This window comes from Rattus norvegicus, chromosome 3 (assembly GCF_036323735.1).
Source record: "Rattus norvegicus strain BN/NHsdMcwi chromosome 3, GRCr8, whole genome shotgun sequence".
In the NCBI taxonomy this organism is placed as follows: domain Eukaryota; kingdom Metazoa; phylum Chordata; class Mammalia; order Rodentia; family Muridae; genus Rattus; species Rattus norvegicus.
The window spans coordinates 184,800,474-184,816,169 of NC_086021.1; the positions used below are offsets into that span (position 1 = coordinate 184,800,474).

A 15,696-nucleotide genomic window follows, 5' to 3' on the forward strand; every position below is an offset into this window, starting at 1 on the left:
CAGCTTCTAACTCACAGCAGCTTCTATTACTCAAACAGTAGTTTATCTGGGTACATGTGGACCTAAATCAACTTGCAGTCTGAGATATCTGTCTGGGGTCTCACTCTTCTAAGTGTAGATAGAGGTCAAATCATTCCTTCCTGCTTGCATGGATTAACTGCTGGGAACAAAACCAGGAACAAGGGAACAAGGGAGATTGACTGGAGGACAGACAGGTAAGCTATTGGAAGAAAAGCGGTTGTGCTGCTGAAATTCTGATCTGCAGGTATTGCAAAACATTGGCCTAGGCTGGAACCACTATGCTGTGTCTTTTTAAAACCCTCGAACCCTAAGGATAAGGCTGATGTCACTCAAAATTCACTAGCCAATCAGCACCTCGAGAGGGAGTTAGCAGTCAGGGGAGGAGGTGGCTCTTCCAGGTACAAGGTCAGCAACTTCCTTTGGAAACTCAGCCCCTCTGAGTGCTTCCGGATGTTACATTCTGAGTCACTCTTCAGGTTGCTGTGAGAGGAGCTCAGAACACCCAACATGGTAAGTGCAAGATCATGTCCACAAACAGGAGGAGCAAGCTGCTTAGCAAAGGATACATCCCAGTGGCTGGGCGGAAAGCGGCAGCCAGAACTAACACAGCCACTTGTGAGGTCCAATGCAGTACCAGAGTGTGGATACTGAATTACTTTATTATGAAACCTGCATTTCTCCGAAATCGTTATGGCGGCCGCTTGTGTTGAGAAATATACTTGGCAGGATATCAACCCTGAAACCCCGGGATTTAAACTATCTTCTAAAAGTTCTGAACTTGATAGTTAACAGTTAGTTATAAGGTCCATTTGACTTGATTTTTGGATGCTGTGAAATATCTCGTGTGTTGTGTAGTACTCTAATTATAAGCTGTGTACTACATGAGTAGAATTGAGAATGTAATGATTTACCAACGTTTAGATTATAATAAGTTACACTAAGTAGAATGTAGCTGAGGTAGGACTGCTTATAAACACCTCACAGGTATGGAGTATGCTAAGCAGTCCTGTTTAAGATTAGGATAGTAGTGTATATGTTTGTTTAGCAGCATTGTCCAGATATTTCTCTCCAAACCATAAAAAAGGGGACTAATCTTGCTTAAACTCAGCGATAAGACCCATGATGGTCTCAAAGAACAGGACCCTAACAAAATGCCCAAGGTGAGATTATAGGGTCACAAAGAACATTGAGGCCTGGTCTGCCCTATAGATATGATTATCAGTTCCACGTCAACTGTGGACTTCGCTAGGAATGATTTTGGATACTTAGGGTTCCCTTGTACAGCACTGTTTTATTAGACTTCTCCTGAGTTTGTACCATTGTATGAGAGTTACTGATTGCTTCATAGAAATTTCCACTTGGTTCTACTTATCCCCTGTAAATAATATAAAAGACGCTACTCTTTAGAAGCTTACTTGGTATAAGACAACACAGCTTGTGCATGATCTACCCACCACAGCTGCTGCAGATTCTACCTTCTACCTTTCCTAGCATTCTCATCCTCTGGACCTCCAAATCAGGACCCCATCACTGGAGGCGGAAACTTAGGGTTGTTTTGATTTGCAGTTCCCTTATGACTAAAGATGTTGAACATTTCTTTAGATGCTTGTCAGCCATTTGGCATTCCTCAACTGTGAATTCTTTGTTTACCTCAGAACCCCATTTTTTAATAGGGTTATTTGTCTCCCTGCAGTCTAACTTCAGGTGTTCTTTGTTTATTTTGGATATAAGCCCTCTATCAGTTGTAGGATTAGTAAAGATCTTTTCCCACTCTGCTGGTTGCCAATTTGTCCTAACAACAGTGTCCTTTGCCATACAGAAGTTTTCCAGTTTTATGAGATCCCATTTGTCGATTCTTGATCTTAGAGCATAAGCCATTGGTGTTTTGTTCAGGAAATTTTATCCTGTGTCCATGTGTTCGAGATTGCTCCCCACTTTTTCTTCTATCAGTTTGAGTGTATCTGGTTTGATGTGGTGGTCCTTGATAGACTTGGACTTAAGCTTTGTACAGGGTGATGAGTATGGATCAATCTGTATTCTTCTACAAGCTGACCTCGAGTTGAACCAGCACTGTATGCTGAAAGGGCTATCTTTTTTTTTTTCAATGGATGGTTTTGGCTCCATTGTCAAAAATCAAGTGACCATAGGTGTGTGGATTCATTGTTCTATGCCACATGTCTATGTGCCTGTCTCTTTACCAATATCATACAGTTTTTATCACTTCTGCGCTGTAATACTGTTTGAGTTCAGGGATAGTGATTCCCCCAGAAATCCTTTTACTGTTGAGGAAAGTTTTAGCTATTCTGGGTTTTTTCATAGTCCAGATGAATTTTCAAATTATTCTGTCTAACTCTATGAAGAAATGGATTGTAATTTTGATAGGGATTGCATTGAATCTGTAGATTGCTTTTGGTAAAATGGCCATTTTTTTCGATATTAATCCTGTAAATCCATGAGCGTGGGAGATCTTTCCATCTTCTGAGATTTTCTTCAATTTCTTTCTTCAGAGGCTTGAAGTTCTTATCATACAGATCTTTCCCCTGCTTGGTTAAAGTCACACCAAGGTAGTTTATATTATTTGGGACTATTATGAAAGGTGTCATTTCGCTAATTTCTTTCTCGGCTTGTTTTTCTTTTGTGTAGAGGAAGGCTATTGATTTATTTGAGTTGATTTTGTACCAAGCCACTTTGCTGAAGATGTTTATCAGTTTTAGCATTTCTCTGGTTGAACTTTTGGGATGACTTAAATATACTATCATATCATCTGCAAATAGTGATATTTTGACTTCTTCCTTTCCAATCTCTATCCCTTTCATCTCCTTTTGTTGTCTGATTCCTCCGGCTAGGTCTTTGAGAACTATATTGAGTAAGTAGGGAGAGAGTGGGAAGCCTTGTCTAGTCCCTGATTTTAGTGGGATTGCTTCAAGTTTCTCTCCATTTAGTGTAATGTTAGCTACTGATTTGCTGTATATAGCTTTTACTATGTTTCGGTATGTGCCTTAAATTCCTGTTCGGTCCAGGACTTTTAGAATGAAGGGGTGTTGAATTTTGTCAAATGCTTTCTCAACATCTGATGAAACTATCATGTGGTTTTTATCTTTCAGTTTGTTTATATGGTGCATTACGTTGATGGTATTCCGTATGGTAAACCATCCCTACATATCTGGGATGAATCCTGCTTGATCATGATGGATTATTGTTCTGATATGCTCTTGGATTTGGTTTGCAAGAATTTCATTGGAAATTTTTGCATCGATATTCATAACAGAAATCAGTCTGAAGTTCTCTTACCTTGTTGGGTCTTTGTGTGATTTAGGTATAAGAGTAATTGTGGCTTCATAGAAGGAATTCGGTATCGCTCTGTCTATTTCTATTTTGTGGAATAGTTTGGATAGTATTGGTATGAGGTCTTCTATGAAGGTCTGATAGAATTCTCCACTGAACCCATCTGTACCTGAGCTCTTTTTGGTTTGGAGACTTTATTGACTTCTTCTATTTCTTTAGGAGGTATGGGGTTGTTTAAATAGTTTTTTGGTTCCCGATTTAACTTCGGTGCCTGATATCTGTCTAGGAAATTGTCCATTTCCTCCAGATTTTTCAAGTTTTGTCGAATATAGGCTTTTGTAGTCGGATCTGATGTTTTTTTGAATTTCCTCTGATTCTGTAGTTATGTCTCCCATTTCTTATCTGATTTTCTTTATTTGGACACACTCTCTGTGTCTTCTTGTTAGTCTGGATATGGGTTTATCTATCTTGTTGATTTTCTCAAAGAATCATCTTTTGGTTCTGTTTATTCTTTGTATAGCCTTTTTCTATCTACTAGGTTGATATCAGCTCTGATTTGATTATTTCCTGTCCTTTACTCCTGGGGGTATTTGCTTCTTTTTCTTCTAGAGCTTTTAGGTGTGCTGTCAAGCTGCTGACATATGCTCTCTCCTGTTTCTTTCTGTAGGCACTCAGAGCTGTGAGTTTTCCTCTTAGCACAGCTTTCATTGTGTCCCATAAGTTTGGTTATGTTGGACCTTCTTTTTCATTAAATTCTAAGAAGTCTTTCATTTCTTTCTTTATTTCTTCCTTGACCAGGTTATCATTGAGTAGATCATTGTTCAACTTCCCTGTATATGTGGGCGTTCTTTCCTGGCTGTTATTGAAGACCAGCTTTAAGTGTAGTGGTTTGATAGGACGCATGGGATTATTCCTTTCTTTCTATATGTGTTGAGGTCTGTTTTGTGCCCGTTTATATGGTCAATTTTGGAGAAAGTAGCATGAGGTGGTGAGAAGGAGGTATATCTTTTTGTTATAGGATAGAATGTTGTATAAATATGTGTTTAAGTCCATTTGGTTGATGACTTCTTTTAGTCTGACTATGTCTCTGTTTAATTTCTATTTCTGTGATCTCTCTATTGGTGAGAGTGGGGGTTGAAATCTCCTAGTATTATTATGTGAGGAGCAAAGGTGTGCTTTGAGCTTTAGTAAGGTTTCTTTTATGTATTTAGGTGCCCTTGTATTTGGAGCATAGATATTGATGAATGAGAGTTCATCTTGGTGGATTTTTCCTTTTGTGAATATGAAGTGTCCTTCCTTATCTTTTTTGATGACTTTTGCTTGAAAATTGATTTTATTTGATATGAGAATGGCTACTCCAGATTCCTTCTTCAGACCATTTGCTTGGAAAGTTGTTTTCCAGCCTTTTACTCAGAGGTAGTGCTGTCTTTGTTTCTGAGGCGTGTTTCCTGTAGGCAGCAAAATGCTGGATACTCATTACGTATCCAGTTTGTTAGTCTGTGTCTTTTTATTGGGGAATTGAATCCATTGGTGTTGAGAGGTATTAAGGAATAGTGATTGTTGCTTCCTGTTATATTTGTATATGGATGTGGGATTATGTTTGTGTGCTTTTCTTCACTTTGTTTTGTTGCAAGACGATTAGTTTCTTGCTTTTTCTAGGGTGTAGCTTGCATCCTTGTATTGGGCTTTACCATTTATTATCTTTTGTATGACTGGATTTGTAGAAAGATATTGCGTGAATTTGATTTTGACATGGAATATCTTGGTTTCTCCATCTATATTAATTGAGAGTTTTGCTGGATACAGTAACATGGGCTGGCATTTTTGTTCTTGTAGAGTCTGGGATATCTGGCTTTCATAGTATCTGGTGAGAAGGCTGGTGTAATTCTGATAGGTCTGCCTCTGGACGTTACTTGACCTTTTTCCCTTAGTACTTTTAATATTCTTTTTTTGTTTTCTGCATTGGGTGTTTTGACTATTATGTGATGGGAGGAGTTTCTTTTCTGGTCCAATCTATTTGCAGTTCTGTAGGCTTCTTGTATGTTCATGGACATCTCTTTCTTTGGGTTAGGGAAGTTTTCTTATATGATTTTGTTGAAGATATTTACTGGTCCTTTGAGTTGGAAGTCTTCACTCTCTTCTATTCCTTTTATCCTTAGGTTTGATCTTCTTATTGTATCCTGGGATACCTGTATGTTTTGTAGCTTTTTACCTTTTACATTATTTTTGACAGTTGTGTCAATGATTTCTATGGAATCTTCTGCTCCTGAAATGCTCTCTTCTTTCTCTTGAGTTCTGTTTCATGCTTCTATCCACAGCTCCTTGTTTCTTCCTTTGGTTTTCTATATCCAGGCTTGTCTCCCTTTGTGCTTTCTTCACTTTTTTCTATTTCCATTTTCAGTTCCTTCATCTGTTTGATTGTGCTTTCCTGTAATTCTTTTATGGATTTTTATCTTTCCTCTCTAAGGGCTTCTACTTGTTTATTTGTGTTTTCCTGCATTCCTTGAAGGGATTTGTTTATGTCTTTGTTAAAGTCCTCCATCATCACAAATGTGATTTTATATCTAGATATAGCTTTTCTGCTGTGTTTGGATATTCAGTGTTTGCTTTGTTGGGAGAATTGGGCTCCACTGATGCCATGTAGTATTGATTTCTGTTGCTGGGCTTCTTTCGCTTGTCTCTCATCATCAAGTTGTCTCTGGTGTTACATTGTTCTGCTATTTCTGAGAGTGACTTGGCCGGTCCGATAGGCCTTTGTGTCAGGCGTGCTGTAGACCTGTTTTCCTGTTTTCTTTCAGCCAGTTATGGGAACAGAATGTTCTGCTTTCATTAGTGTAGTCCTTCCAATCCACTGGCTTTCAGCTGTTCCTGTGGGCCTGTATCCTGAGTCCACCAGGCAGGTCACTTGGAGAAGAAAAGTTGGTTCTATCTCTGGTTTCAGGTCTGAAGTCGCTCCTCGGGCCTGGGTTTCAGTTCTCAAATAGGTCAGCAGCCAGCAGGCCCTCCACCTCCTCCGGGATCCCTGTGCACAGGGCTCCCAGAAGGGACTATGCACATTCCTCTAGAGATTCCTCTCAGAAATGTGGGCAGAGAGTAGTCTCCTCTGCTTTCCCGGGCATGTCTACCCCTCTGAAGGTTTATCTCTCCCTCCCATGGGATTTAGGTACAGGGAGCTGTTTGACCGGGTCTCTTCAGATCAGGGCACAGTCTGGACTGCAGTTTGCTGCAGCTTGACTGTGCCTATCTTCCTGTCCCCAGAGGCCCTATACAGTTTCCTCTTGAGCCAGGGATGTGGGCAATGGTAGGAAGAGTTGGCGGTCTCTCCTGCCTTGCAGTCTCAGGAGTGCCCACACGTCTGGGCGATGAATTCTCTCTCCCATGGGGTTTGATGAGTTCTTGAATTTCTGAATGTTCTACATTCAGTTTTGTATGACTGATTTTATCAATTGTTTAGAAATTAGTAGAAAAGAGGTAATAGGGTTCCTTCAGAAGTATTTCATTAGAATCCTTTTACTTTTCTATACCTCCAGACAATGGCATGATTTACAAAAATTCAATTCTTAGTTACAAAAGGAGCTTCTGAGATGCAAAAGTTTCTCATGGGCTCATACTGCTGAGTCTGTCAATAGTACAAATCCCACATCTTGTAACATAATCCATATAGCAGGAAGCAGACATCAAATTATGTGTGTGATGGGAGGAAATTTTATTATCATCCAGTCTATTTTGATTCTGTGGGCTTTTTTCATGTTCATGGGCATCTCTTTCGTTAAGTTAGGGAAGTTTACCTCAGAAAAACTTTGAAGATATTTACTGTCCCTTTAAGTTTGGCATCTTTATTATCCTCTATGACTATTAACCTTAAGTTTGCTCTTCTCACAACATTGTTGTGTTCTGGATTTCCTGGATGTTTTGGCTTAGAAGATTTGTACTTTTTTTTTCATTTTCTTTGACTATTGTATCAATGTTTTCTATGGAATCTTCTGCCCCTGAGATTCTCACTTCAATCCCTTATATTTTGTTGGTGATGCTTACGTCTATTACTCCTGATATCTTTCCTATGTTTACTATCTTCAGGTTTGTCTCTCTTTGTGGTCTCCTTATTGCTCCTATTTACATTTTTAGATCCTAGATGGTTTTTGTTCAATTTCTTCCCCACTTTATTAGTGCTATTCTTTAAATCTTAGGGGATTTTTTTGTTTCCTCTTAAGGCAACTGCTTATTTACATGTGTTCTGTATTGCTTTAAAGGAGTTATTTATGTCCTGCTTAAAATCCTCTATCATGACCATGAGATGTGATTTTCAGTCCAAATCTTGATTTGCTGCTGTGTTATTATACCCATTATTTGTTGTGGTGAGAGAACTGTTGTAATGATGACACTTAGTGTTTGTTTCTGATGCTTCGCAAGACTCCCTCATAGTCCAGACCCCCCCTCCGCAGGCCAGACACCACCCAGACCTGAAGGGAATAGGTCAACAGTTCTCTGTACCCAAATCCCGTGGGAGGGAGAGCTAAACCTTCAGAGGCGCAGACACGCCTGGGAAGCCAGAAGAGACTACACTCTTCCCACATTTCGGACTCCAGAGGAAAACACCTAATGCCATCTGGGACCCCGGTGTACTGGGGCTCCAGGAAAAGGCAGCGCAGACCCTCCTGGTAGCCTCCCTCACCAAGAGCTCAAAAGCAGCCCCCCCATGAGCAACTTGAGCCGCAGGAGCACAGGTAAGACCAACTTTTCTTCTCCAAGTGACCTACCTGGTGGACTCAGGACACAGGTGAACAGAAACAGCTGAAGACCAGTAGACAGGAAAGACTACACGCCCAAAACCAGAACACTCTGTTTCCATAACTGGCTGAATGAAAACAGGAAAACAGGTCTACAGCACTCCTGACACACAGGGCTATAGGACGGTCTAGCCACTGTCAGAAATAGCAGGACAAGGTAATACCAGAGAAAACCTGATGGCGAGAGGCAATTGCAGGAACCCAACAGAAACCAAGGCTACATGGCATCCTTGGAGCCCAATTCTCCTACCAAAGCAAACACTGAGTATCCAGACACACAAGAAAACCATGATCTAGATATAAAATCACATTTGATCATGATGCTGGGGGACTTCAAGCAAGACAGGAAGATCTCTCTTAGAGAAACGCAGGAAAACATAAATAAACATGTAGAAGCCAATAAAGAGGAGTCACAAAAATCCCTGAAAGAATTCCAGGAAACATAATCAAACAGGTGAAGGAGTTAAAAATGGAAATAGAAGCAATAAAGAAAGGACACAAAAACAGTGCTACAAAGGATAATAAATGGTAAAGCCCAACGTAAATGAGGCAAGCTACACCCTAGAAAAAGCAAGAAAGTAATCGTCTTGGCAGCAAAACAAAGAGAAGAAAAGCACACAAACATAATCTCACAGCCAAATATGAATACAGCAGGAAACAATAATCACTATTCCTTAATATCTCTCAACATCAATGGTCTCAACTCCCCAATAAAAGACATAGATTAAGAAACTGGGTACGTGAGGAGGACCCTGCATTCTGCTGCCTACAGGTAACACACTTCAGGGACAAAGACAGACACTACCTCAGAATGAAAGGCTGGAAAACAACTTTCCAAGCAAATGGTCTGAAGAAGCAAGCTGGAGTAGCCATTCTAATATTGAATAAAATCAATTTTCAATGAAAAGTCATCAAAAAGATAAAGAAGGACACTTCATATTCATTCATCTGAGGAAAAATCTACCAAGATGAACTCTCAGTCAAAAATATCTATGCTCCAAATACAATGGTAACTACATACATAAAAGAAACCTTACTAAAGCTCAAAGCACACATTGCTCCTCGCACAATAATAGGAGGAGATTTCAACACCGCACTCTCATCAATGGACAGATCATTGAAACAGAAATTAAACAGAGACATAGACGGACTAAGAGAAATCATGATCCAAATGGACTTAACAGATATTCATATTACATTCTATCCTAAAACAGAAGGATATACCTTCTTCTCACCACCCCATGGTACTGTGTCGTGATGATGACAATTAATGTTGGTTTCTGATGCTTCACTTCTTGGGCTTGCCTATTGCCATCCAGTTATTGCTAATGTTAATTGGTCTTGTTTTTTTGACTTTAGCTTGTGCCTCCTGGAATCTCATATACGCCTGATCTTAGGAATGGAATGCTCCTGGGAGACCAGTACTCTCTGGCCTTGTTTTGGGTCTGGAGGGCTATGACACACCCTTAGCTCTGGGCTCTGATAGAGACCAGGTGTTTCCTCTCCCATGCCTCCCCACCACTCCATTGCCAGGAATGTTCCCAGTTTGTCTCTCCTTTAACAACTGTGCAGCAAATGTGTGTTCCCACCTGTATGATTCGCAATGAGAGCACTCCTAAGGGACCATCTCTCTGTGGGAAGGTTGTTGGTCTAGAGAGCAATAGGACAGCTCCAGCTCTGGGAGCAGATGGAGACCAGAAGGGTCCCATCTCAGGTTGCAGAGACATTCCTGTGCCCTGTTAGCTCCTGGTGAATCTCCCTTGGACAGTCAGTGGAGAGAAAGTGGGGTTTCACCTGTGGGCTTAGAAGTGAGAGTGCTCCTGATAGACCGCCTCTGAAGACCGGTTTTGATTATCGAGGACCGGGGGACAGCCACACCTTTGGGTGCAAATGGAGGCTGGAAGGCAGTATCATGCTGTATTGTGTACACATGTATTGTATCTTTTAGGATGTCCTGACCTATGATGATGTGCATGTGAACTTCACTGAGGAAGAGTGGGCATTGCTGAATCCTTCTCAGAAGAGTCTCTACCAAGGTGTAATGCAGGAGACCTGTAGGAATCTCAGTGCTATAGGTAATTCAATGAACTTATCATTCACTTTGTAAAATTTAGGCACAGCTGATTTTGTTTAATATTTGGTGTTTTTTAATTTCACTTAAAAATAAGGAAGAATGTATTGAATAAATCATTCATGGTTCTAATGTTCATTAAGATAGTAACTTAGATGTTGCCTAATTCCAATAATTTAACATACTTTCTCTGATACCATTTTTAGGCTACATTTGGGAAGACCATACTACTGAAGAATGTTGTAAAAGTTCAGGAAGACATGGAAGGTAATTTTCACGTGAAAGATGATAAGATAATACCTCCCAAGAAAGTTTCATGTGTGCAGCAAGTTTTAAAGAAAAGCAACAGGGTAAAATACACACTGCAGCACATATTTATTAGGTCATCATTATATGTCTACACACTTTTAATAAGCAAATAGTCCATAGTAAATTGTGGTGAACCATATTCTGTAACAGCATGGCTAAATTTAATGATATGGACAGTTTATGAGATTCAAGAATGGTTTTGTGGAGAAACCTTAAACCCTGTACCACATCTTTGTGAGGAAAACAAATTGAAATTGTGAAAATGTAATGTAGAAGTTTTCTTTTGTAATGTGTTGAATGTAATGTGTTATTCTTCTTTTGATATGGATGTCATATGTCCCTAATAATGCAAGCCAGGAGAGCATAGTGATACTGAAAGAAGCAACATACCTCTCTCTTTTCCAGAAAAATTAGAAGATGTAGAGTATATACCACTTTGAGGAGAGTTTCTTAATATGGGGAAAGTTGATAAATATTTAGTTTTTTACTATGATTTGGGACATTTACACATTCAAAGTGCTGAATCACTTCAGGAGATTAGGGTTATAGAAATTATCCTCTTTGCATTGGCTCATGTTGCAAATGTAGTAGTCCTCAAAAGATAACAAAATTTATGTTCGCAGTCAGTCTACAAATGCTCTGAGTTCATTCAGTTCTCTTCAAATATTTTAACACTCTTAATACAAAAATTATGGAATAAATATGAGTCATGTAATCAATTCTCTTCCTACTCCATGTGTATTCAAACATTCAAGACAACCCATAATAAAAGGCAACACCTTTGAATGTAAACAAACGGATATTATGTTAAGATCATTTTGCTCTTTACATTTAAACCAAATTTGAAATAAATTCATAGATATAAAAAGATTCATGAATATAATCAATGTCAGAAAAATTTACATGTGCCAATTGTATTTGCAGGTATGAAAGAAGTTTTACTGGAAAGCAAACCTTTGATTTTATTCAGAATGGTAATGGCTTTGCAGTTCAGAGTCATACCCAAAGGCATAATGGAGAGGAGCCCTATGAAGGTAACCTATGTGGTAAAGCTTTTGTACAGAGGAATAATCTCAAAACACATAAGAGGACACATAATAGAGAAGAACCTGCTGAATGTAACCAATGTTGTAAAGACTTTGTAAGAAGCAGTGCTCTCCAAAATCATAAAGGAACACACACAGGAGAGAAACGCTGTGAATGTAATCAATGTGGTAAAGTCTTTGCACAAAGGAGTAGTCTCAAAAGACATAAAAGATCATGTAATGCAGAAAAACGTTATAACTGTAACCAATGTTGTAAAGCCTTTGTACAAAACCATAATCTCCAAAAATATAAAAGGACCCATACATTACAGAAAACCTATGAATGTAACCAATGTGGCAAAGCCTTTGCACACAGCAGTACTCTTCAAAATTATAAAAGAACACACACAGGCGAGAAGCCCTATGAATGTCACCAATGTGGCAAAGCCTTTGCACAGAGCAGTCATCTCCAAATACATATAAGAACTCATACAGGAGAGAAACCCTATGAATGTAACCAATGTGGCAAAGCTTTTGCAGACAGCAGTACTCTCCAAAAACATATAAGAACTCATACAGGAGAGAAACCCTATGAATGTAAGCAATGTGGCAAAGCCTTTGCACACAGCAGCACTCTCCAAAAACATAAAAGAACACACACAGGAGAGAAACCCTATGAATGCAATCAATGTTGTAAAGCCTTTACACGACACAGTTATCTCCAAAGTCATATACGAACACATACAGGCGAGAAGCCTTATGAATGTCACCAATGTGGCAAAGCCTTTGCATATAGCAGTCATCTCCAAATACATGTAAGAACTCATACAGGAGAGAAACCCTATGAATGTAAGCAATGTGGCAAAGCCTTTGCAGACAGCCGTACTCTACAACAACATAAAAGAACACACACAGAAGAGAAACCCTATGAATGTAATCAATGTTGTAAAGCCTTTACACGAAACAGTCATCTCCAACGTCATATGAGAACACATACAGGCGAGAAACCCTATGAATGTAACCAATGTGGCAAAGCCTTTGCAGACAGCCGTACTCTACAACAACATAAAAGAACACACACAGAAGAGAAACCCTATGAATGTAATCAATGTTGTAAAGCCTTTACACGAAACAGTCATCTCCAACGTCATATGAGAACACATACAGGCGAGAAACCCTATGAATGTAACCAATGTGGCAAAGCCTTTGCAGACAGCAGTACTCTCCAAAAACATAAAAGAACACACACAGGAGAGAAACCCTATGAATGTAAGCAATGTGGCAAAGCCTTTGCACACAGCAGTACTCTGCAAAAACATAAAAGAACACACACAGGAGAGAAACCCTATGAATGTAACCAATGTGGCCAAGCCATTGCACGCAGCAGTACTCTCCAAAGACATATAAGAACACACACAGAAGAGAAACCCTATGAGTGCAACCAATGTGGCAAAGCCTTTGCACAAAGGAGTAGTCTCAAAAGTTATAAAAGAACATATAATTGAAAAAACCTTATGAATTAACCAATGTTGTAAACCCTTTGTAAAAAGTGGTGAAGTGGTGATCACCAGAAATATAAAAGAATGCATACAGGAGAAAACCCTATGAATGTAATCAATGTGTGAAAGCCTTTGCAGGAAGTAGTAATCTCTAAGAACATAAACGAAGATATACTGGAGAGAAAACCTGTGAATGTAACAAATATGCTACAGCCTTTGCACAAAAGAGTCATCTACAAAACAATAGAAGTTATGCAGGAGAGAAACCCTTTAACTGTAACCAATGTGCCAGAGCTTTTTCACAAAGCAGTGGTCTCTAAAATCTTAAAAGTACACATACAGGAGAGAAACTTTTTTGAAAGCAACCAGTGTGGTTTTATAACATAAACAATCACAGCAGAAGAACCCAATAAATGTCTTAAATGTTCTGAAGCCTGAGACATCACAAGCATGTGCAACTGCATAACTGAATAGGTACTAGAGAAAAATGCTTGGACTGTAACTAATGTGGTAAAACCTTTCCCAAAACAATCATCTCCTCGACCATAACATAATACACACTGCATAGGAACCCTATGAATGTAAGAAATGTAGCAAACCTTTTGCAAATGGTAGTACTTTGCAAGTAAATAAAAGAAGACACACTCAATAGACACCCTATGAATATTAGCAGTGTGATTATGCCTTTGTATTTGAACTAGAAATCATCTTTCAAATACATAAAAGAAGACAAACAGGAGGGACACCCTAAAAATGTAAGCAAAGTGGTAACACCTTCGCATATCAGTCATATTCAAAGGCACAAAATAAACCATAATTTAGAAAAATCCTTTGAGTGTATTTAATACAACCTTGTGAGTGCATTTAGCCTGGTGAAACCTTCATATATTTCTATAGCCTTCACCAACATGAAACAATCCGTACCAGATAGTAACTATGTGAATAGATTTAATATGGGGAGGTCTTTTCATTTCTCACATATCATCATCAGGGCAAAAAAAAAAAGCTATGAAGGCATTGAATATGGTAAATCCCTTGCACATTTCTAAAGTCTTTATCATCATGAAAATAATCATGCTGTAAAGATATGAGTGTAAGCAATGTGGAAAAGCCTTTGTGCAATAGGGTTCTCTCAAATACAACACAACTCAAACACAGGTGATGAAAATGGCAGGGAAATGGCAGCTGCTCCTGGATCATGGACAGAAAATGAACTCAAAGCCTAAACTGTGACAAGTAAGACATCCCCTAATCACTGTGACGCAGAATGTCATAGAGCTGCCATCCCACAATCAAAATCTCTGACCAGAATGGTCCCTGTGTAAAAGAACTGGAAGAACAAAAATGGAGAAGAGCCTGAGGAAAAGGAGGTCCAAATTGATTTCCAGCTCAGTGGGAGGCACCAAGATCTGACACTATGATTCAGGCTATGGTATGCTTACACACAGGGGCCTATCATGACAGACTTCTGAAAGACCCTAGAAGCAGCTGAAAGAGTCAGATGGAGACATTTACACCCAACCAATGGGCAGAAACTGGGGACCGCTGTGCTTGAATTAGGAAAAACCTAGAAAAACCTGAAGAGTGATCCTATATGAATACCAGCAGTGTCAATTAACCTGGGCCCCTGGGATGTCTCAGACACTGAGACCAGCCAGGCAGCATATACATGATCATAGGAGCCCTCAACATATACAATAGAGGACATTTAGGTCTGGACCCATTCAGAGAAGATACACATATCTTCAGGAGACTTAGGGTGACACAATGTGGGATGGTGGGATGGGGACATCCTCTTGGGTGTGGTAGGGAGGAGGTGTGGGATGTGGAACAGTCAGGGTAGACCGGGAGGGGGATAACACTGGAATGAAAAAGAATTGAACAATCAATTAAAAAATAACGAAACACATCTGGGCCAATTTCAGATACATTTTCCCACTGTCCAGAATTTAGGGGTAGATGCTTATGTAGATTAAAGTGTCACCTGTTTTCCGATGTGGGTTTTACAGTTTAGTCAATGGTATTCGTTTGTTCTTTGGTGTTAGAGTACAAGTGTTGTGTTTTGAGGAGCATAAGATAAATAGCCAGGGCATTATTAGAGACCGTCATTATGTTTTCAAAAAGAAAAAGATGAGTAAAGGAAGGTGGCCATCAATGGGAAGTCCACAACTCCTGTCTGCCTGGGATCGTGAACTTAGTTTTACCAGATGATGAATTGGAGGGTGATGAATAAGGCGGGGGGAATTCTTGGGGCTGGGGATTGTTTCTTTGTTGCTTCTTCCCAATTGGTGTGGATTGGTTCTAATGTCCTCTAATGCTAAATCGGTTCCCAAATTACATGAGAATCCTGCATTTGAGACCTGAGACTCCCTATCCCCAGCACGTTCTTATTGGTGAAATTACAAGAGGCCAATGTCTAGGCAGAGACAGAGGAATCACTTTTGGATACAAGAGCAAGGAGGATCACCAAACCAGGAAACGAATTGGATGAAGGCTTGAGAGCTGAGAAAGACAGAATACCCTTCATTGTAAGTGCCACGGAAGAGGAGCCTCTGCGGTGTCGCCCCAAGTCAGTTTTGAGTAGCAAAGATGTGATAAAGATTTTACTAAGCAATCAATCAGAACTTTTACGGGGGAGGGGGGCGTTAGCAATGTGGAAGTGTGGGAGTGGCGCCTGCAATGAGATGATTTATGCGTAT

General features: G+C 39.6%; 1 protein-coding gene across 1 annotated transcript; it reads left to right on the forward strand.

Annotated features, from left to right (window-relative positions):
* Positions 1-469: 469 nt before the first annotated feature.
* Znf431l-ps2 (zinc finger protein 431 like, pseudogene 2) lies at positions 470-15,171 on the forward strand. Its single transcript, XM_063285132.1, has 4 exons — positions 470-531; positions 10,042-10,168; positions 10,371-10,431; positions 11,398-15,171. Exons 1-4 carry the CDS (start codon positions 529-531, stop codon positions 13,001-13,003), a joined length of 1,797 nt encoding a protein of 598 aa, XP_063141202.1. The 5' UTR covers positions 470-528; the 3' UTR covers positions 13,004-15,171.
* Positions 15,172-15,696: the final 525 nt, after the last annotated feature.

Coding starts and splice junctions, on each gene's coding strand:
- Znf431l-ps2 (XM_063285132.1), top strand. Junction 10,169..10,370: donor TAGGAATCTCAGTGCTATAG/GTAATTCAATGA, acceptor TACCATTTTTAG/GCTACATTTGGGAAGACCAT. Junction 10,432..11,397: donor AGTTCAGGAAGACATGGAAG/GTAATTTTCACG, acceptor TTGTATTTGCAG/GTATGAAAGAAGTTTTACTG.